The 21,456-nt window shown below is 61.1% G+C and overlaps 3 protein-coding genes across 3 annotated transcripts; all 3 read right to left on the bottom strand.

Moving 5' to 3' along the window:
- Positions 1-1,533: 1,533 nt before the first annotated feature.
- Positions 1,534-5,840, bottom strand: LOC134056650 (M-phase inducer phosphatase 2-like). Its single transcript, XM_062513506.1, has 13 exons — positions 5,728-5,840; positions 5,260-5,571; positions 4,806-4,847; positions 4,472-4,508; positions 4,055-4,174; positions 3,682-3,753; positions 3,311-3,520; positions 3,140-3,235; positions 2,757-2,819; positions 2,552-2,650; positions 2,002-2,135; positions 1,783-1,894; positions 1,534-1,659 (listed from the first exon to the last, which is right to left on the bottom strand). Exons 1-13 carry the CDS (start codon positions 5,838-5,840, stop codon positions 1,534-1,536), a joined length of 1,536 nt encoding a protein of 511 aa, XP_062369490.1.
- Positions 5,841-8,765: 2,925 nt separating this feature from the next.
- Positions 8,766-10,977, bottom strand: LOC134056649 (M-phase inducer phosphatase 2-like). Its single transcript, XM_062513505.1, has 8 exons — positions 10,924-10,977; positions 10,580-10,753; positions 10,373-10,468; positions 9,990-10,052; positions 9,785-9,883; positions 9,234-9,367; positions 9,015-9,126; positions 8,766-8,891 (listed from the first exon to the last, which is right to left on the bottom strand). Exons 1-8 carry the CDS (start codon positions 10,975-10,977, stop codon positions 8,766-8,768), a joined length of 858 nt encoding a protein of 285 aa, XP_062369489.1.
- A 5,019-nt stretch (positions 10,978-15,996) lies between these two features.
- Positions 15,997-18,208, bottom strand: LOC134056645 (M-phase inducer phosphatase 2-like). Its single transcript, XM_062513498.1, has 8 exons — positions 18,155-18,208; positions 17,811-17,984; positions 17,604-17,699; positions 17,221-17,283; positions 17,016-17,114; positions 16,465-16,598; positions 16,246-16,357; positions 15,997-16,122 (listed from the first exon to the last, which is right to left on the bottom strand). Exons 1-8 carry the CDS (start codon positions 18,206-18,208, stop codon positions 15,997-15,999), a joined length of 858 nt encoding a protein of 285 aa, XP_062369482.1.
- Between the last annotated feature and the right edge of the window lie 3,248 nt (positions 18,209-21,456).

The raw sequence follows: 21,456 nt of genomic DNA, 5'->3' as shown, positions 1-21,456 counted from the left end.
CTGACCCCCACAACCTTTTCTTTAATTGAGGGCACACCTCTTGGCCCATGTGTGTGTGCAGATGCCCCTTCCAAGAGCTTGAAAATAGGTTTATTGATGGGCAGCTTGGGAGGGAGCAGGACACGGGTGTGGGGACCAGGAGGCACAAACGGGGAGCCAGGAGGATTTGGGGGATATTTTTTGGGTTCTCTCGCGGGGCCAAACCAAAGCAAAGGCAAGGCCCAACACAAATATCCAGGCCACTGTCACCTGGCTGGGGAAGGGGGCGCATAGAAAAGCCCCTCTAGGGAGCGGATCAGGAATGTGGGAAGGTGGAGGGGAGGATGGAAGGATGACTGAAGCACTTGGCACTGGGTGGCCACTTGCCAGGGTCAGAATGGGGGACCCTTGTGTTAAGGACACCCACCCCTTCCAGACCCCACAGCCATGGGGATCCCACAGAGCTCTGTCCCCCAGAAAATTATTGCCACAGCCCTGGGGGTCCTGCAAAGACCAGAAGCGCCCCCCTCTCATGAGGGTGACATGGCTTTGGGGGTCCCAGGCAGAGGGATGAGGTGTTACTGGCCTGGGGGTCCTGATGAGCACAGCCACACTCACAAGGGGCGTCAATACCTTGGGGATCCCATGGACATGGGGGCTTAATCACTACAGGAGGGTCTCAGAACATGAGGGATTAATGCTCCTGAGTGTCTTGATGAACCCTAACCCCCAAATGGGGGCTGCCACACTTTCTGGGAGTCCTGCTGGGAGGAATGAGTGTCCCAGCTCAGAGGGGAATGCTGCAAAGTTCAGGAGACCTCCTGAGAAAAGAGAGTGTCCTGGCTGCGGGGGTCCCACAGCAGCCCCAAGTTTCCCAGGGGTCCTGCCAAGCCCAGCATGTCCAGGAAAGAGGGTCCCATGCGGGTCCAGGGCCATACTGCTGCCGCCCCACCCTGCAGGAGCAGCAGCCAAGGGGCCAACACTTGCCCCTTCCCCACCCACCTTGTCTGTGGGGAAGCCACCACAGCCCAGGGAAACCCTATCCCTGTCCTCTGCCAGCAGCTGTCCCTGTCCCCAGAGCCCCAGAGTCCTCCATCCCAGCCTGCCCGTCCCCCCACCCCTCCGTTCCTATTGCAGAGCCCTGGTGTGGGCAGGGACAGCTCAGGAGCCAGGTTTGTTCTCCTACAATAGGAGTTTATTAACAGACATTGTAATTAACAAACCATCCTAGCAACAGACAAACACAAAAATATTAATAACAATAAACTATTTACAATAAACAAAAAATATGGAAGACCATAAATAAAAAATACTTATAGCAAAAAACAAAACAAAACCATTTGTAACAATAAACAAACGCAAAACCAATCTTAACTCTAAATACCTTCCCAAACACATCCTAACAAACAAGAGCAAGCCGAGGCGCATCCCTGGCCAAGGGAACTCTTCCTACAGTTGTTCCCCGGTGGGATGCATGGATGGATGGAAGGATGGATGGATGGATGGATGGATGGATGGATGGATAGATGGATGGATGGATGGATGGATGGATGGTCACAGGTCCCGCCCGCGGACCAAGAGCTCCCGCCGGCCGCGCCGGCTCTGCCCGCGGAATTTGCGCAGCTCCTCCTTGAACGCCGGGTGCGCCATGGGCCGATAGTCCCGGGGCTCGCAGTGGCTCTGCAACGCACGGCTCCGTCAGCCCCATTGCAGGGAAGGGGCTCAGAGCCAGAACTGCCCCTCCCCACTGCCGTGCGCCCCCCTCAGCTCCTGCCAGCGAGGGGACACCGGGAGGGGACTCACCGGGAACTGGAAGAAGAACTCGCGGTACCCCCCGTTCAAGACGTAGAGCTCAGGGTACTGCAGCTGCGGGTACTCGTGGCAGGACCGATCCCTCTCCCGCAGGAACTTGCACCTGTGACTCAGGGAAAGGCCACGGGATCAGCCCCGTGCGGGGATCCAGGCGTGCCTGGGGGACGGGCAGACCCCAAAGTGCCCTCCCCCCACCGAGGCATCGCTCACATTTTGGGGCCCCTTTCAACAGAGAACTCGCAGTGGAAGATGACGATCACCCTCTTGCTGCTGTCCAGCGCCACACTGGGCTGCTCCAGCAGGAATTCCTCCACATCCCGCTGCAGCGGCAGGTTGACAGCACCCTGGGGACGGACACACGAGGCACCTTTCTCCACTCTGCCTCCCATTTCATTTTCTGCAGGGACCCACGGACGCTGCCCCACAGCCTCCCCCACTGTCATACTCCTCTTTCCAGCTGGGAATCAACCTTTTAGGGAGTGTCTTGACACTCCCCTTGGGGCTGCTCTGTCCCTCTGGGCAGCTCTGTACCCTTCCTGAGGGGCTGCTCAAGCTCTCTGGAGGCTCAGAGTACCTCTGGTGAGGCTGCTTTACTCCTCTCTGGGAGCTCTATATCTTTGCTTCATCTCTCAGAGGGTACTCAACAAATCCCGGGCGATCCTGAACCCCTTGCTGGCGTTATGCTCAACCCCTCGTGGCGGTTCCTCCCGTTCCTCCCAGTCCCAGGAGCACAGAGGGCGGGGGAGCGTGGAGTTCTGACCGTGATGTGGCCCCCCTCGTATTCGTAGGGGTACCGGCAGTCCACCACGATGCTGCTCTCGAGGAAGCTGCTGAAGTGCCCCGTCAGCACTGCCACCAGCTGCGGGGGGAACAAGTCACCAAGGGGGGACACACGGGGGCAGGTGGGGGGTGGAATAGGCAGGCAGCCCCTTGGGGGGCCTGGCAAAGGGTCACTGTCCCCTTACCGTGCCAGGGGAGATGTACTTCAGGCTTGGGTCCTTCCCTTCCACCGTCGGCAGGAGGTGAGGCTGGAGGAGAGAGGATGCGGGGTCATCCCTGTCCTAGGGACACGTCCTGGGGGTGGCACCTGTCCCCCCAGCCCAGGAGCTCCCAGTGGTCAGTTCTGCACCCGCAGGAGGGGAAAGGGCAGATACATGTGGCCGTGGCATTGGCATGGACCCAGAGGAGCAGTGATGGGGCTCTTTATCCAGTGCAGGGACTGCATGCTGGGCAGTCACAGCCCTGTGTCCCCAGCCAAGGGCCACCAGCTGGCTTTGGGCTCTTGCAGGGCTCCAGTGATGGTCCCTGTTCCCAATAATGCAGCCCTGAACCATCCTCGTGGCTCTACCATGGAGAAGTCCCCAATGAGCTCCTGCTCATCGCTGGCCAGCACTTTCTCCATCTCCTCAAGCTGGGCGGATCTGGAAGGCTCCAGCCCCACTCCCTGTGGAGACACACACAGCCCCAGATGACATCAGAGGCTCTGGAACAGCAGGGACGTGGCCCAGTGCTGCTGGACAGGCTGGTCCCACTCCTCCCCTTCCCCATCACCCACCAACTGCACCGACGCCTCCTGGTCAGGACTGCCAGACACCCTCTTCTGCTTCTTAGCCTTGACAGGGGTGCCCCTGTGCGAGGGCTGTCCCCGCTTCAGGACGGGCCTGGGGACGCTGCCGGGCAGCCAGGACGAGCGGAAGAGCTGCCGGCACTGGCTGCGCTTCCCCGCACGCTGTGGGGAGAGCCCGTGCTGCTGCCTGGGGTGTTGGGAGCCCCCAGCAGCAGGGCTGGTGCTGCTCACCAACCAGCCCCTACCTCAGGGACCTTGGGCCCCTTTGGAGACCCCGAGAGGGGACTGTGGGGCTCCATCCTATGCCAAAGGCTGCCACATACCAGCTTTGCCTCCTCCTTCTTCATCACTGGCGTGGTCAGCCCGTTCTCCATCCCCTGGCACATGGTGGCATCGCTCTGCCAGAGCACCAGCTGGGGGGACTTGGGGGAGAAGCAGAGGAGATGGTGATGGTGAAGCTGACAAGTCCTGTCAGCTGCTTTCCACCCCCAGGCAGGGATGGATCCCGTACCCAAGCTCCATCCACCTCCCAGTGCATTCCAGGCTTGCAGTCAGGGTGTCCCAATGACCTCCCAGCCCGCCCATCTCCCACATCCGCAGGCCCCCACCCATGGGGAGGTTGTGGCAGCAGCTCCAACGCGTCCAGCCGCAGGATCAGCCATTCTTGGTGCCCTCCCGAACCCTCCAGTCTCTCACCAGCAGTTCTGGTGTGCGGGAAGGGCTCTTGGCAAGAAGGTTGCTCCTGGCAGCCCCATGGCCGGCGGGCAGCCGGTCCCGCTGGCCCGGCCTCTGCAGCTTTTTGGGGCCAAAGCCCTCCTGCAGCGGGGGAAGACACGGGATCAGCACCCCTCTGCCCCCTCCCTGACCCCCAGGTCCCGCTGCCCCCTCATCCTCGGGCTCCGTCTGGCGCTGCTGCACTCTGTCCCTGCGCACCTGGAGCTGGGAGATGTCCTTCAGGACCGGTCTGGCTTCCAGCTGACACTTCTGTGGGACAGCCAGGGGGTGAGAGGTGCTGCACAGGTGCGGGATCCCTGCCCCCGCTGCTGGCTCCATCTTCCTCCTCCCTGCTCGTCCGGGGACTCGGCAGGATCCTGCACAGCCTCCAGCACCTACCGGCAAGGAGTGCATCCTCTGGCCAAGGAGCTTCCTGCTGCAAGAGGAGGGAAAGGAAAGGAAAGGATGGAATGAAAGCGCTGTGTCCCACCCCTCTGCCACTGTCACCTCTGTCCTCTACGTCCTCAGGGTGGGGTAACAGCTCCCCGGGGCAGCCACAGCTCCCCAAAGGAACCTGGGGCAGGTACTGAACGAACACCAATGGCCTGAGTGGGTGGGACCCCAGCAGGGGCACGGGGACAGCCTGGCTCTTGGGTCTGGGACAGGGACAGCCTGAGCACGGGGACAGCCTAGCATTCGTGTCCTGCCGCAAGGACACAGCCCTTCCACTTACTCTTTGAGACGTCTCCCAGAGTTCGGGATCATTTTCTGGAAGCTGTGGGGAGAGCAGAGATGAGCTTTATGGGGGGATGGCATCCGCATCCCTGCCCAAGCAGCCCAGGTTGTCACCTCCCAGACACAGACTGGGGGACACAGCCGGGCTTAGACCAAGCCATGCTGCTCGGGAGAGGCAGGCCCAGGGCCAGGGCCAGGGCCAGGAGGTGTGCCCGGGGGGACACGGGGATGGGGCCACTCACTTTTCCCTCACGGCTGCGGAGCTCTGCTGTGTGGGGGAGTCCGGTGCCAGTGCTGCGGGAACAAGGGACAGGGATAGCCGCGCTGTGGGGATCGGGGAGCTGGCCGCAGCCCAGGACAGCGGGCAGGATGGGTCCGGGCAGGGAGGCCCCCAGCAGGCGGGTGGCAGCGCCGTCGGGAGCAGCGGTCCCGCATGGAATGCTGCGCGTCACCCCGAGCAGGGTCCCCAGCGGAGCGGCTCCTGGCTGAGCCCCAGGGACCGCAGGCACGGGCTCCTGCCCATCACTCCCCAAAAAGCCTCGAGCCCCTCGGACCCCCCTCCCACACCTTCGGCACGACCCCAGAGCCAGCAGCGGTTGGGGACGGCTGTGGGGCGGAGCAGCCGCAGTCCCTCACCTGGATCCGTGGGCTGCGAGGACACCGAGTCCCCGGGGCAGTCCGAGGCCAGCGGCTCCGGGGACAGCGTGTGCCACAGCCGTGGGAGGGGCAGCGCCCCGCGTCCCCTCTGAGGGGTGTCCTGGTACCTGCGGGCGGACAAGTGTCGGTGACACGGGGCAGTGTCCGTGGCCCGGGTGCCCCTTCTTGCCCCGGCGAGGCGGGGGCAGGAGCTGAAGGAGGGATCCCAAAAAGCGTCCTTTGGCACGAGCCCCGGACAAAGGCACCCCGGCCACCCCCCTCACCTGTCCGGGACCGCCGGGTCAGCCCTATCCAGTGACAGCGGCGTGAGCGCGGCTGTGCCCGGGGAGGGCAGAGGGGAGATGGCCGCCAGCCCGCGGCCACCGCGCAGTGACATGGCCCGGGCAGGGACCGAGAGAGCGAGCTCCGGCAAGTAACCGGGGACGGGGGACAAGAGACGGCAAGAAGTAAGAGGTGCAAAGAGATGGCAGTGAGAGGCGGGAGTTGATAAAAGGCGATAAGAGGCGATAAAGCGTGACAAAAAGTGATAAAAGGTGGCCGGAGGCGACAGGAGGCGAGCAGAGGTGACAGGTGCCACCCGCGCCGCTCCCGCTTAGAGCAGTAACAGGAATAACAACACCAGCGGCAGCCGCAGCCAATGGGAGGCCGCGGCGCGCACGAGGCGACTCCCCCAGCCAATGGGAGGTCGCAGTGGGCGCGAGGGCCAAAGAGAGGCGCGCGAGGCGCTTGGGGGCGGAGCCGCAGACGAGGGGGCGGTTTCAGAGGCGAAAGGGGGCGTGTCCAGCAGGAAAAGGGCGTGTCCAGCAGAAAAAGGGCGTGGCCAGCGCTGCCCTCACGACGGGCGGGGCCGCGCCCTGTCAGTGCAGGGGACACTGGGTCCCTCCCGTGTCTCCTGCAGCGCGACAAACTTGTGCCCTAATGCCACCCTCACAACCCCGACTGCCACATGCAGCCACAAGAACGCAAGCTTGAAATCTTGGACCTTCTTAATAGCGGACTTTCTTTTTTTAAAGGCGGCTGTGAATGGCCTGCTCTGTGTACCAGCCAGAAAACTCTTACTTCTGTATTAAACGTAACCAAAATCAGTTAATTGTGCTTAAAGCTGCTTGATTCCTTTGCTCTTGCAAGCACGCCCTTGAGTCCCTAGTGTTTATTTCCCCTGTGCTTCCAGCCTGCCTCAGTTTCCTCATGGATGCGCCAGAAGTGTTGGAATTTTAAGAGAGCTAAGTAGAGATCTGGGGGGGGGGACGGGGGGGTGCGGAAATCACAGTCTGGAACTAATCTCGCTTTTCTCCCACTTGGAGATCAAACGTGCTGAAGGAGCCCAGCCCCACGGGTGTTTGGAGTCCAAACTTCACGGGTGTTTGGAAGGCGCTGTTCCACTGCTGAGAGCCAGCAGCTCTGACACAGCCCTGCAAAAAGCACCAGTTCCTCCTGCTAACAGCAAATTCTATGTATTTTTACGTGTGTGTATATATATATATATATACACACATTTATATATAGAACAGGAATTCTGAGAAAGCTCTGTGCCACTCTAGTGACATTTTATGCTGTTCAAGTCTTGTCAACTGCTGCCTTAAAACATTTGAAGAGCTGAAAGGGGATTTGACACAGAATGAAGTTGCAGATGATTTTAGCAAAGATCCTCAGTTTAGCCATTTTGTGTAGTCATTTCTTCTGCTCTTCTGAGTGGCGATTTGCATTGCTGTTTTCTGCTTTATCTGCTCAGTTTTGGGGCAGGTTAAGTGGCCTTCCTTGTAGGCCACAGCCCCTTTATTGCTGACCTCCACAACCTTTTCTTTAATTGAGGGCACACACCTCTTGGCCCATGTGTGTGTGCAGATGCCCCTTCCAAGAGCTTGAAAATAGGATTATTGATGGGCAGCTTGGGAGGGAGCAGGACACGGGTGTGGGGACCAGGAGGCACAAACGGGGAGCCAGGAGGATTTGGGGGATATTTTTTGGGTTCTCTCGCGGGGCCAAACCAAAGCAAAGGCAAGGCCCAACACAAATATCCAGGCCGCTGTCACCTGGCTGGGGAAGGGGGCACATAGAAAAGCCCCTCTAGGGAGCGGATCAGGAATGTGGGAAGGTGGAGGGGAGGATGGAAGGATAACTGAAGCACTTGGCACTGGGTGGCCACTTGCCAGGGTCAGAATGGGGGACCCTTGTGTTAAGGACACCCACCCCTTCCAGACCCCACAGCCATGGGGATCCCACAGAGCTCTGTCCCCCAGAAAATTATTGCCACAGCCCTGGGGGTCCTGCAAAGACCAGAAGCGCCCCCCTCTCATGAGGGTGACATGGCTTTGGGGGTCCCAGGCAGAGGGATGAGGTGTTACTGGCCTGGGGGTCCTGATGAGCACAGCCACACTCACAAGGGGCGTCAATACCTTGGGGATCCCATGGACATGGGGGCTTAATCACTACAGGAGGGTCTCAGAACATGAGGGATTAATGCTCCTGAGTGTCTTGATGAACCCTAACCCCCAAATGGGGGCTGCCACACTTTCTGGGAGTCCTGCTGGGAGGAATGAGTGTCCCAGCTCAGAGGGGAATGCTGCAAAGTTCAGGAGACCTCCTGAGAAAAGAGAGTGTCCTGGCTGCGGGGGTCCCACAGCAGCCCCAAGTTTCCCAGGGGTCCTGCCAAGCCCAGCATGTCCAGGAAAGAGGGTCCCATGCGGGTCCAGGGCCATACTGCTGCCGCCCCACCCTGCAGGAGCAGCAGCCAAGGGGCCAACACTTGCCCCTTCCCCACCCACCTTGTCTGTGGGGAAGCCACCACAGCCCAGGGAAACCCTATCCCTGTCCTCTGCCAGCAGCTGTCCCTGTCCCCAGAGCCCCAGAGTCCTCCATCCCAGCCTGCCCGTCCCCCCACCCCTCCGTTCCTATTGCAGAGCCCTGGTGTGGGCAGGGACAGCTCAGGAGCCAGGTTTGTTCTCCTACAATAGGAGTTTATTAACAGACATTGTAATTAACAAACCATCCTAGCAACAGACAAACACAAAAATATTAATAACAATAAAGTATATACAATAAGCAAAAAATATGGAAGACCATAAATAAAAAATACTTATAGCAAAAAACAAAACAAAACCATTTGTAACAATAAACAAACGCAAAACCAATCTTAACTCTAAATACCTTCCCAAACACATCCTAACAAACAAGAGCAAGCCGAGGCGCATCCCTGGCCAAGGGAACTCTTCCTACAGTTGTTCCCCGGTGGGATGCATGGATGGATGGAAGGATGGATGGATGGATGGATGGATGGATGGATGGATGGATGGATGGATGGTCACAGGTCCCGCCCGCGGACCAAGAGCTCCCGCCGGCCGCGCCGGCTCTGCCCGCGGAATTTGCGCAGCTCCTCCTTGAACGCCGGGTGCGCCATGGGCCGATAGTCCCGGGGCTCGCAGTGGCTCTGCAACGCACGGCTCCGTCAGCCCCATTGCAGGGAAGGGGCTCAGAGCCAGAACTGCCCCTCCCCACTGCCGTGCGCCCCCCTCAGCTCCTGCCAGCGAGGGGACACCGGGAGGGGACTCACCGGGAACTGGAAGAAGAACTCGCGGTACCCCCCGTTCAAGACGTAGAGCTCAGGGTACTGCAGCTGCGGGTACTCGTGGCAGGACCGATCCCTCTCCCGCAGGAACTTGCACCTGTGACTCAGGGAAAGGCCACGGGATCAGCCCCGTGCGGGGATCCAGGCGTGCCTGGGGGACGGGCAGACCCCAAAGTGCCCTCCCCCCACCGAGGCATCGCTCACATTTTGGGGCCCCTTTCAACAGAGAACTCGCAGTGGAAGATGACGATCACCCTCTTGCTGCTGTCCAGCGCCACACTGGGCTGCTCCAGCAGGAATTCCTCCACATCCCGCTGCAGCGGCAGGTTGACAGCACCCTGGGGACGGACACACGAGGCACCTTTCTCCACTCTGCCTCCCATTTCATTTTCTGCAGGGACCCACGGACGCTGCCCCACAGCCTCCCCCACTGTCATACTCCTCTTTCCAGCTGGGAATCAACCTTTTAGGGAGTGTCTTGACACTCCCCTTGGGGCTGCTCTGTCCCTCTGGGCAGCTCTGTACCCTTCCTGAGGGGCTGCTCAAGCTCTCTGGAGGCTCAGAGTACCTCTGGTGAGGCTGCTTTACTCCTCTCTGGGAGCTCTATATCTTTGCTTCATCTCTCAGAGGGTACTCAACAAATCCCGGGCGATCCTGAACCCCTTGCTGGCGTTATGCTCAACCCCTCGTGGCGGTTCCTCCCATTCCTCCCAGTCCCAGGAGCACAGAGGGCGGGGGGAGCGTGGAGTTCTGACCGTGATGTGGCCCCCCTCGTATTCGTAGGGGTACCGGCAGTCCACCACGATGCTGCTCTCGAGGAAGCTGCTGAAGTGCCCCGTCAGCACTGCCACCAGCTGCGGGGGGAACAAGTCACCAAGGGGGGACACACGGGGGCAGGTGGGGGGTGGAATAGGCAGGCAGCCCCTTGGGGGGCCTGGCAAAGGGTCACTGTCCCCTTACCGTGCCAGGGGAGATGTACTTCAGGCTTGGGTCCTTCCCTTCCACCGTCGGCAGGAGGTGAGGCTGGAGGAGAGAGGATGCGGGGTCATCCCTGTCCTAGGGACACGTCCTGGGGGTGGCACCTGTCCCCCCAGCCCAGGAGCTCCCAGTGGTCAGTTCTGCACCCGCAGGAGGGGAAAGGGCAGATACATGTGGCCGTGGCATTGGCATGGACCCAGAGGAGCAGTGATGGGGCTCTTTATCCAGTGCAGGGACTGCATGCTGGGCAGTCACAGCCCTGTGTCCCCAGCCAAGGGCCACCAGCTGGCTTTGGGCTCTTGCAGGGCTCCAGTGATGGTCCCTGTTCCCAATAATGCAGCCCTGCCCCATCCTCGTGGCTCTACCATGGAGAAGTCCCCAATGAGCTCCTGCTCATCGCTGGCCAGCACTTTCTCCATCTCCTCAAGCTGGGCGGATCTGGAAGGCTCCAGCCCCACTCTCTGTGGAGACACACACAGCCCCAGATGACATCAGAGGTTCTGGAACAGCAGGGACGTGGCCCAGTGCTGCTGGACAGGCTGGTCCCACTCCTCCCCTTCCCCATCACCCACCAACTGCACCGACGCCTCCTGGTCAGGACTGCCAGACACCCTCTTCTGCTTCTTAGCCTTGACAGGGGTGCCCCTGTGCGAGGGCTGTCCCCGCTTCAGGACGGGCCTGGGGACACTGCCGGGCAGCCAGGACAAGCGGAAGAGCTGCCGGCACTGGCTGCGCTTCCCCGCACGCTGTGGGGAGAGCCCGTGCTGCTGCCTGGGGTGTTGGGAGCCCCCAGCAGCAGGGCTGGTGCTGCTCACCAACCAGCCCCCACCTCAGGGACCTTGGGCCCCTTTGGAGACCCCGAGAGGGGACTGTGGGGCTCCATCCTATGCCAAAGGCTGCCACATACCAGCTTTGCCTCCTCCTTCTTCATCACTGGCGTGGTCAGCCCGTTCTCCATCCCCTGGCACATGGTGGCATCGCTCTGCCAGAGCACCAGCTGGGGGGACTTGGGGGAGAAGCAGAGGAGATGGTGAAGGGGACAAGTCCTGTCAGCTGCTTTCCACCCCCACGCAGGGATGGATCCCGTACCCAAGCTCCATCCACCTCCCAGTGCATTCCAGGCTTGCAGTCAGGGTGTCCCAATGACCTCCCAGCCCGCCCATCTCCCACATCCGCAGGCCCCCACCCATGGGGAGGTTGTGGCAGCAGCTCCAACGCGTCCAGCCGCAGGATCAGCCATTCTTGGTGCCCTCCCGAACCCTCCAGTCTCTCACCAGCAGTTCTGGTGTGCGGGAAGGGCTCTGGGCAAGAAGGTTCCTCCTGGCAGCCCCATGGCCGGCGGGCAGCCGGTCCCGCCGGCCCGGCCTCTGCAGCTTTTTGGGGCCAAAGCCCTCCTGCAGCGGGGGAAGACACGGGATCAGCACCCCTCTGCCCCCTCCCTGACCCCCAGGTCCCGCTGCCCCCTCATCCTCGGGCTCCGTCTGGCGCTGCTGCACTCTGTCCCTGCGCACCTGGAGCTGGGAGATGTCCTTCAGGACCGGTCTGGCTTCCAGCTGACACTTCTGTGGGACAGCCAGGGGGTGAGAGGTGCTGCACAGGTGCGGGATCCCTGCCCCCGCTGCTGGCTCCATCTTCCTCGTCCCTGCTCGTCCGGGGACTCGGCAGGATCCTGCACAGCCTCCAGCACCTACCGGCAAGGAGTGCATCCTCTGGCCAAGGAGCTTCTTGCTGCAAGAGGAGGGAAAGGAAAGGAAAGCGTGGAATGAAAGCGCTGTGTCCCACCCCTCTGCCACTGTCACCTCTGTCCCCTACGTCCTCAGGGTGGGGTAACAGCTCCCCGGGGCAGCCACAGCTCCCCAAAGGAACCTGGGGCAGGTACTGAACGAACACCAATGGCCTGAGTGGGTGGGACCCCAGCAGGGGCACGGGGACAGCCTGGCTGTTGGGTCTGGGACAGGGACAGCCTGAGCACGGGGACAGCCTAGCATTCGTGTCCTGCCGCAAGGACACAGCCCCTCCACTTACTCTTTGAGACGTCTCCCAGAGTTCGGCATCATTTTCTGGAAGCTGTGGGGAGAGCAGAGATGAGCTTTATGGGGGGATGGCATCCGCATCCCTGCCCAAGCAGCCCAGGTTGTCACCTCCCAGACACAGACTGGGGGACACAGCCGGGCTTAGACCGAGCCCTGCTGCTCGGGAGAGGCAGGGCCAGGGCCAGGGCCAGGGCCAGGGCCAGGGCCAGGAGGTGTCCCCGGGGGGACACGGGGATGGGGCCACTCACTTTTCCCTCACGGCTGCGGAGCTCTGCTGTGTGGGGGAGTCCGGTGCCAGTGCTGCGGGAACAAGGGACAGGGATAGCCGCGGTGTGGGGATCGGGGAGCTGGCCGCAGCCCAGGACAGCGGGCAGGATGGGTCCGGGCAGGGAGGCCCCCAGCAGGCGGGTGGCAGCGCCGTCGGGAGCAGCGGTCCCGCATGGAATGCTGCGCGTCACCCCGAGCAGGGTCCCCAGCGGAGCGGCTCCTGGCTGAGCCCCAGGGACCGCAGGCACGGGCTCCTGCCCATCACTCCCCAAAAAGCCTCGAGCCCCTCGGACCCCCCTCCCACACCTTCGGCACGACCCCAGAGCCAGCAGCGGTTGGGGACGGCTGTGGGGCGGAGCAGCCGCAGTCCCTCACCTGGATCCGTGGGCTGCGAGGACACCGAGTCCCCGGGGCAGTCCGAGGCCAGCGGCTCCGGGGACAGCGTGTGCCACAGCCGCGGGAGGGGCAGCGCCCCGCGTCCCCTCTGAGGGGTGTCCTGGTACCTGCGGGCGGACAAGTGTCGGTGACACGGGGCAGTGTCCGTGGCCCGGGTGCCCCTTCTTGCCCCGGCGAGGCGGGGGCAGGAGCTGAAGGAGGGATCCCAAAAAGCGTCCTTTGGCACGAGCCCCGGACAAAGGCACCCCGGCCACCCCCGTCACCTGTCCGGGACCGCCGGGTCAGCCCTATCCAGTGACAGCGGCGTGAGCGCGGCTGTGCCCGGGGAGGGCAGAGGGGAGATGGCCGCCAGCCCGCGGCCACCGCGCAGTGACATGGCCCGGGCAGGGACCGAGAGAGCGAGCTCCGGCAAGTAACCGGGGACGGGGGACAAGAGACGGCAAGAAGTAAGAGGTGCAAAGAGATGGCAGTGAGAGGCGGGAGTTGATAAAAGGCGATAAGAGGCGATAAAAGGTGACAAAAAGTGATAAAAGGTGGCCGGAGGCGACAGGAGGCGAGCAGAGGTGACAGGTGCCACCCGCGCCGCTCCCGCTTAGAGCAGTAACAGGAATAACAACACCAGCGGCAGCCGCAGCCAATGGGAGGCCGCGGCGCGCACGAGGCGACTCCCCCAGCCAATGGGAGGTCGCAGTGGGCGCGAGGGCCAAAGAGAGGCGCGCGAGGCGCTTGGGGGCGGAGCCGCAGACGAGGGGGCGGTTTCAGAGGCGAAAGGGGGCGTGTCCAGCAGAAAAAGGGCGTGTCCAGCGCTGCCCTCACGACGGGCGGGGCCGCGCCCTGTCAGTGCAGGGGACACTCGGTCCCTCCCGTGTCTCCTGCAGCGCGACAAACTTGTGCCCTAATGCCACCCTCACAACCCCGACTGCCACATGCAGCCACAAGAACGCAAGCTTGAAATCTTGGACCTTCTTAATAGCGGACTTTCTTTTTTTAAAGGCGGCTGTGAATGGCCTGCTCTGTGTACCAGCCAGAAAACTCTTATTTCTGTATTAAACGTAACCAAAATCAGTTAATTGTGCTTAAAGCTGCTTGATTCCTTTGCTCTTGCAAGCACGCCCTTGAGTCCCTAGTGTTTATTTCCCCTGTGCTTCCAGCCTGCCTCAGTTTCCTCATGGATGCGCCAGAAGTGTTGGAATTTTAAGAGAGCTAAGTAGAGACCTGGGTGGGGGGGGTGGGGCGGAAATCACAGTCTGGAACTAATCTCGCTTTTCTCCCACTTGGAGATCAAACGTGCCGAAGGAGCCCAGCCCCACGGGTGTTTGGAGTCCAAACTTCACGGGTGTTTGGAAGGCGCTGTTCCACTGCTGAGAGCCAGCGGCTCTGACACAGCCCTGCAAAAAGCACCAGTTCCTCCTGCTAACAGCAAATTCTATGTATTTTTACGTGTGTGTATATATATATATATATATACACACATTTATATATAGAACAGGAATTCTGAGAAAGCTCTGTGCCACTCTAGTGACATTTTATGCTGTTCAAGTCTTGTTAACTGCTGCCTTAAAACATTTGAAGAGCTGAAAGGGGATTTGACACAGAATGAAGTTGCAGATGATTTTAGCAAAGATCCTCAGTTTAGCCATTTTGTGTAGTCATTTCTTCTGCTCTTCTGAGTGGTGATTTGCATTGCTGTTTTCTGCTTTATCTGCTCAGTTTTGGGGCAGGTTAAGTGGCCTTCCTTGTATGCCACAGCCCCTTTATTGCTGACCCCCACAACCTTTTCTTTAATTGAGGGCACACCTCTTGGCCCATGTGTGTGTGCAGATGCCCCTTCCAAGAGCTTGAAAATAGGTTTATTGATGGGCAGCTTGGGAGGGAGCAGGACACGGGTGTGGGGACCAGGAGGCACAAACGGGGAGCCAGGAGGATTTGGGGGATATTTTTTGGGTTCTCTCGCGGGGCCAAACCAAAGCAAAGGCAAGGCCCAACACAAATATCCAGGCCACTGTCACCTGGCTGGGGAAGGGGGCGCATAGAAAAGCCCCTCTAGGGAGCGGATCAGGAATGTGGGAAGGTGGAGGGGAGGATGGAAGGATGACTGAAGCACTTGGCACTGGGTGGCCACTTGCCAGGGTCAGAATGGGGGACCCTTGTGTTAAGGACACCCACCCCTTCCAGACCCCACAGCCATGGGGATCCCACAGAGCTCTGTCCCCCAGAAAATTATTGCCACAGCCCTGGGGGTCCTGCAAAGACCAGAAGCGCCCCCCTCTCATGAGGGTGACATGGCTTTGGGGGTCCCAGGCAGAGGGATGAGGTGTTACTGGCCTGGGGGTACTGATGAGCACAGCCACACTCACAAGGGGCGTCAATACCTTGGGGATCCCATGGACATGGGGGCTTAATCACTACAGGAGGGTCTCAGAACATGAGGGATTAATGCTCCTGAGTGTCTTGATGAACCCTAACCCCCAAATGGGGGCTGCCACACTTTCTGGGAGTCCTGCTGGGAGGAATGAGTGTCCCAGCTCAGAGGGGAATGCTGCAAAGTTCAGGAGACCTCCTGAGAAAAGAGAGTGTCCTGGCTGCGGGGGTCCCACAGCAGCCCCAAGTTTCCCAGGGGTCCTGCCAAGCCCAGCATGTCCAGGAAAGAGGGTCCCATGCGGGTCCAGGGCCATACTGCTGCCGCCCCACCCTGCAGGAGCAGCAGCCAAGGGGCCAACACTTGCCCCTTCCCCACCCACCTTGTCTGTGGGGAAGCCACCACAGCCCAGGGAAACCCTATCCCTGTCCTCTGCCAGCAGCTGTCCCTGTCCCCAGAGCCCCAGAGTCCTCCATCCCAGCCTGCCCGTCCCCCCACCCCTCCGTTCCTATTGCAGAGCCCTGGTGTGGGCAGGGACAGCTCAGGAGCCAGGTTTGTTCTCCTACAATAGGAGTTTATTAACAGACATTGTAATTAACAAACCATCCTAGCAACAGACAAACACAAAAATATTAATAACAATAAACTATTTACAATAAACAAAAAATATGGAAGACCATAAATAAAAAATACTTATAGCAAAAAACAAAACAAAACCATTTGTAACAATAAACAAACGCAAAACCAATCTTAACTCTAAATACCTTCCCAAACACATCCTAACAAACAAGAGCAAGCCGAGGCGCATCCCTGGCCAAGGGAACTCTTCCTACAGTTGTTCCCCGGTGGGATGCATGGATGGATGGAAGGATGGATGGATGGATGGATGGATGGATGGATGGATAGATGGATGGATGGATGGATGGATGGATGGTCACAGGTCCCGCCCGCGGACCAAGAGCTCCCGCCGGCCGCGCCGGCTCTGCCCGCGGAATTTGCGCAGCTCCTCCTTGAACGCCGGGTGCGCCATGGGCCGATAGTCCCGGGGCTCGCAGTGGCTCTGCAACGCACGGCTCCGTCAGCCCCATTGCAGGGAAGGGGCTCAGAGCCAGAACTGCCCCTCCCCACTGCCGTGCGCCCCCCTCAGCTCCTGCCAGCGAGGGGACACCGGGAGGGGACTCACCGGGAACTGGAAGAAGAACTCGCGGTACCCCCCGTTCAAGACGTAGAGCTCAGGGTACTGCAGCTGCGGGTACTCGTGGCAGGACCGATCCCTCTCCCGCAGGAACTTGCACCTGTGACTCAGGGAAAGGCCACGGGATCAGCCCCGTGCGGGGATCCAGGCGTGCCTGGGGGACGGGCAGACCCCAAAGTGCCCTCCCCCCACCGAGGCATCGCTCACATTTTGGGGCCCCTTTCAACAGAGAACTCGCAGTGGAAGATGACGATCACCCTCTTGCTGCTGTCCAGCGCCACACTGGGCTGCTCCAGCAGGAATTCCTCCACATCCCGCTGCAGCGGCAGGTTGACAGCACCCTGGGGACGGACACACGAGGCACCTTTCTCCACTCTGCCTCCCATTTCATTTTCTGCAGGGACCCACGGACGCTGCCCCACAGCCTCCCCCACTGTCATACTCCTCTTTCCAGCTGGGAATCAACCTTTTAGGGAGTGTCTTGACACTCCCCTTGGGGCTGCTCTGTCCCTCTGGGCAGCTCTGTACCCTTCCTGAGGGGCTGCTCAAGCTCTCTGGAGGCTCAGAGTACCTCTGGTGAGGCTGCTTTACTCCTCTCTGGGAGCTCTATATCTTTGCTTCATCTCTCAGAGGGTACTCAACAAATCCCGGGCGATCCTGAACCCCTTGCTGGCGTTATGCTCAACCCCTCGTGGCGGTTCCTCCCATTCCTCCCAGTCCCAGGAGCACAGAGGGCGGGGGGAGCGTGGAGTTCTGACCGTGATGTGGCCCCCCTCGTATTCGTAGGGGTACCGGCAGTCCACCACGATGCTGCTCTCGAGGAAGCTGCTGAAGTGCCCCGTCAGCACTGCCACCAGCTGCGGGGGGAACAAGTCACCAAGGGGGGACACACGGGGGCAGGTGGGGGGTGGAATAGGCAGGCAGCCCCTTGGGGGGCCTGGCAAAGGGTCACTGTCCCCTTACCGTGCCAGGGGAGATGTACTTCAGGCTTGGGTCCTTCCCTTCCACCGTCGGCAGGAGGTGAGGCTGGAGGAGAGAGGATGCGGGGTCATCCCTGTCCTAGGGACACGTCCTGGGGGTGGCACCTGTCCCCCCAGCCCAGGAGCTCCCAGTGGTCAGTTCTGCACCCGCAGGAGGGGAAAGGGCAGATACATGTGGCCGTGGCATTGGCATGGACCCAGAGGAGCAGTGATGGGGCTCTTTATCCAGTGCAGGGACTGCATGCTGGGCAGTCACAGCCCTGTGTCCCCAGCCAAGGGCCACCAGCTGGCTTTGGGCTCTTGCAGGGCTCCAGTGATGGTCCCTGTTCCCAATAATGCAGCCCTGCCCCATCCTCGTGGCTCTACCATGGAGAAGTCCCCAATGAGCTCCTGCTCATCGCTGGCCAGCACTTTCTCCATCTCCTCAAGCTGGGCGGATCTGGAAGGCTCCAGCCCCACTCTCTGTGGAGACACACACAGCCCCAGATGACATCAGAGGTTCTGGAACAGCAGGGACGTGGCCCAGTGCTGCTGGACAGGCTGGTCCCACTCCTCCCCTTCCCCATCACCCACCAACTGCACCGACGCCTCCTGGTCAGGACTGCCAGACACCCTCTTCTGCTTCTTAGCCTTGACAGGGGTGCCCCTGTGCGAGGGCTGTCCCCGCTTCAGGACGGGCCTGGGGACACTGCCGGGCAGCCAGGACAAGCGGAAGAGCTGCCGGCACTGGCTGCGCTTCCCCGCACGCTGTGGGGAGAGCCCGTGCTGCTGCCTGGGGTGTTGGGAGCCCCCAGCAGCAGGGCTGGTGCTGCTCACCAACCAGCCCCCACCTCAGGGACCTTGGGCCCCTTTGGAGACCCCGAGAGGGGACTGTGGGGCTCCATCCTATGCCAAAGGCTGCCACATACCAGCTTTGCCTCCTCCTTCTTCATCACTGGCGTGGTCAGCCCGTTCTCCATCCCCTGGCACATGGTGGCATCGCTCTGCCAGAGCACCAGCTGGGGGGACTTGGGGGAGAAGCAGAGGAGATGGTGAAGGGGACAAGTCCTGTCAGCTGCTTTCCACCCCCACGCAGGGATGGATCCCGTACCCAAGCTCCATCCACCTCCCAGTGCATTCCAGGCTTGCAGTCAGGGTGTCCCAATGACCTCCCAGCCCGCCCATCTCCCACATCCGCAGGCCCCCACCCATGGGGAGGTTGTGGCAGCAGCTCCAACGCGTCCAGCCGCAGGATCAGCCATTCTTGGTGCCCTCCCGAACCCTCCAGTCTCTCACCAGCAGTTCTGGTGTGCGGGAAGGGCTCTGGGCAAGAAGGTTCCTCCTGGCAGCCCCATGGCCGGCGGGCAGCCGGTCCCGCCGGCCCGGCCTCTGCAGCTTTTTGGGGCCAAAGCCCTCCTGCAGCGGGGGAAGACACGGGATCAGCACCCCTCTGCCCCCTCCCTGACCCCCAGGTCCCGCTGCCCCCTCATCCTCGGGCTCCGTCTGGCGCTGCTGCACTCTGTCCCTGCGCACCTGGAGCTGGGAGATGTCCTTCAGGACCGGTCTGGCTTCCAGCTGACACTTCTGTGGGACAGCCAGGGGGTGAGAGGTGCTGCACAGGTGCGGGATCCCTGCCCCCGCTGCTGGCTCCATCTTCCTCGTCCCTGCTCGTCCGGGGACTCGGCAGGATCCTGCACAGCCTCCAGCACCTACCGGCAAGGAGTGCATCCTCTGGCCAAGGAGCTTCTTGCTGCAAGAGGAGGGAAAGGAAAGGAAAGCGTGGAATGAAAGCGCTGTGTCCCACCCCTCTGCCACTGTCACCTCTGTCCCCTACGTCCTCAGGGTGGGGTAACAGCTCCCCGGGGCAGCCACAGCTCCCCAAAGGAACCTGGGGCAGGTACTGAACGAACACCAATGGCCTGAGTGGGTGGGACCCCAGCAGGGGCACGGGGACAGCCTGGCTGTTGGGTCTGGGACAGGGACAGCCTGAGCACGGGGACAGCCTAGCATTCGTGTCCTGCCGCAAGGACACAGCCCCTCCACTTACTCTTTGAGACGTCTCCCAGAGTTCGGCATCATTTTCTGGAAGCTGTGGGGAGAGCAGAGATGAGCTTTATGGGGGGATGGCATCCGCATCCCTGCCCAAGCAGCCCAGGTTGTCACCTCCCAGACACAGACTGGGGGACACAGCCGGGCTTAGACCGAGCCCTGCTGCTCGGGAGAGGCAGGGCCAGGGCCAGGGCCAGGGCCAGGGCCAGGGCCAGGAGGTGTCCCCGGGGGGACACGGGGATGGGGCCACTCACTTTTCCCTCACGGCTGCGGAGCTCTGCTGTGTGGGGGAGTCCGGTGCCAGTGCTGCGGGAACAAGGGACAGGGATAGCCGCGGTGTGGGGATCGGGGAGCTGGCCGCAGCCCAGGACAGCGGGCAGGATGGGTCCGGGCAGGGAGGCCCCCAGCAGGCGGGTGGCAGCGCCGTCGGGAGCAGCGGTCCCGCATGGAATGCTGCGCGTCACCCCGAGCAGGGTCCCCAGCGGAGCGGCTCCTGGCTGAGCCCCAGGGACCGCAGGCACGGGCTCCTGCCCATCACTCCCCAAAAAGCCTCGAGCCCCTCGGACCCCCCTCCCACACCTTCGGCACGACCCCAGAGCCAGCAGCGGTTGGGGACGGCTGTGGGGCGGAGCAGCCGCAGTCCCTCACCTGGATCCGTGGGCTGCGAGGACACCGAGTCCCCGGGGCAGTCCGAGGCCAGCGGCTCCGGGGACAGCGTGTGCCACAGCCGCGGGAGGGGCAGCGCCCCGCGTCCCCTCTGAGGGGTGTCCTGGTACCTGCGGGCGGACAAGTGTCGGTGACACGGGGCAGTGTCCGTGGCCCGGGTGCCCCTTCTTGCCCCGGCGAGGCGGGGGCAGGAGCTGAAGGAGGGATCCCAAAAAGCGTCCTTTGGCACGAGCCCCGGACAAAGGCACCCCGGCCACCCCCGTCACCTGTCCGGGACCGCCGGGTCAGCCCTATCCAGTGACAGCGGCGTGAGCGCGGCTGTGCCCGGGGAGGGCAGAGGGGAGATGGCCGCCAGCCCGCGGCCACCGCGCAGTGACATGGCCCGGGCAGGGACCGAGAGAGCGAGCTCCGGCAAGTAACCGGGGACGGGGGACAAGAGACGGCAAGAAGTAAGAGGTGCAAAGAGATGGCAGTGAGAGGCGGGAGTTGATAAAAGGCGATAAGAGGCGATAAAAGGTGACAAAAAGTGATAAAAGGTGGCCGGAGGCGACAGGAGGCGAGCAGAGGTGACAGGTGCCACCCGCGCCGCTCCCGCTTAGAGCAGTAACAGGAATAACAACACCAGCGGCAGCCGCAGCCAATGGGAGGCCGCGGCGCGCACGAGGCGACTCCCCCAGCCAATGGGAGGTCGCAGTGGGCGCGAGGGCCAAAGAGAGGCGCGCGAGGCGCTTGGGGGCGGAGCCGCAGACGAGGGGGCGGTTTCAGAGGCGAAAGGGGGCGTGTCCAGCAGAAAAAGGGCGTGTCCAGCGCTGCCCTCACGACGGGCGGGGCCGCGCCCTGTCAGTGCAGGGGACACTCGGTCCCTCCCGTGTCTCCTGCAGCGCGACAAACTTGTGCCCTAATGCCACCCTCACAACCCCGACTGCCACATGCAGCCACAAGAACGCAAGCTTGAAATCTTGGACCTTCTTAATAGCGGACTTTCTTTTTTTAAAGGCGGCTGTGAATGGCCTGCTCTGTGTACCAGCCAGAAAACTCTTACTTCTGTATTAAACGTAACCAAAATCAGTTAATTGTGCTTAAAGCTGCTTGATTCCTTTGCTCTTGCAAGCACGCCCTTGAGTCCCTAGTGTTTATTTCCCCTGTGCTTCCAGCCTGCCTCAGTTTCCTCATGGATGCGCCAGAAGTGTTGGAATTTTAAGAGAGCTAAGTAGAGACCTGGGTGGGGGGGGTGGGGCGGAAATCACAGTCTGGAACTAATCTCGCTTTTCTCCCACTTGGAGATCAAACGTGCCGAAGGAGCCCAGCCCCACGGGTGTTTGGAGTCCAAACTTCACGGGTGTTTGGAAGGCGCTGTTCCACTGCTGAGAGCCAGCGGCTCTGACACAGCCCTGCAAAAAGCACCAGTTCCTCCTGCTAACAGCAAATTCTATGTATTTTTACGTGTGTGTATATATATATATATATATACACACATTTATATATAGAACAGGAATTCTGAGAAAGCTCTGTGCCACTCTAGTGA

The sequence above is a fragment of the Cinclus cinclus genome, chromosome Z (assembly GCF_963662255.1).
Source record: "Cinclus cinclus chromosome Z, bCinCin1.1, whole genome shotgun sequence".
Classification (NCBI taxonomy): Eukaryota; Metazoa; Chordata; class Aves; order Passeriformes; family Cinclidae; genus Cinclus; species Cinclus cinclus.
Note: the sequence above shows the minus strand (reverse complement) of the source record. Positions and strands in the feature narration are given on the sequence as shown.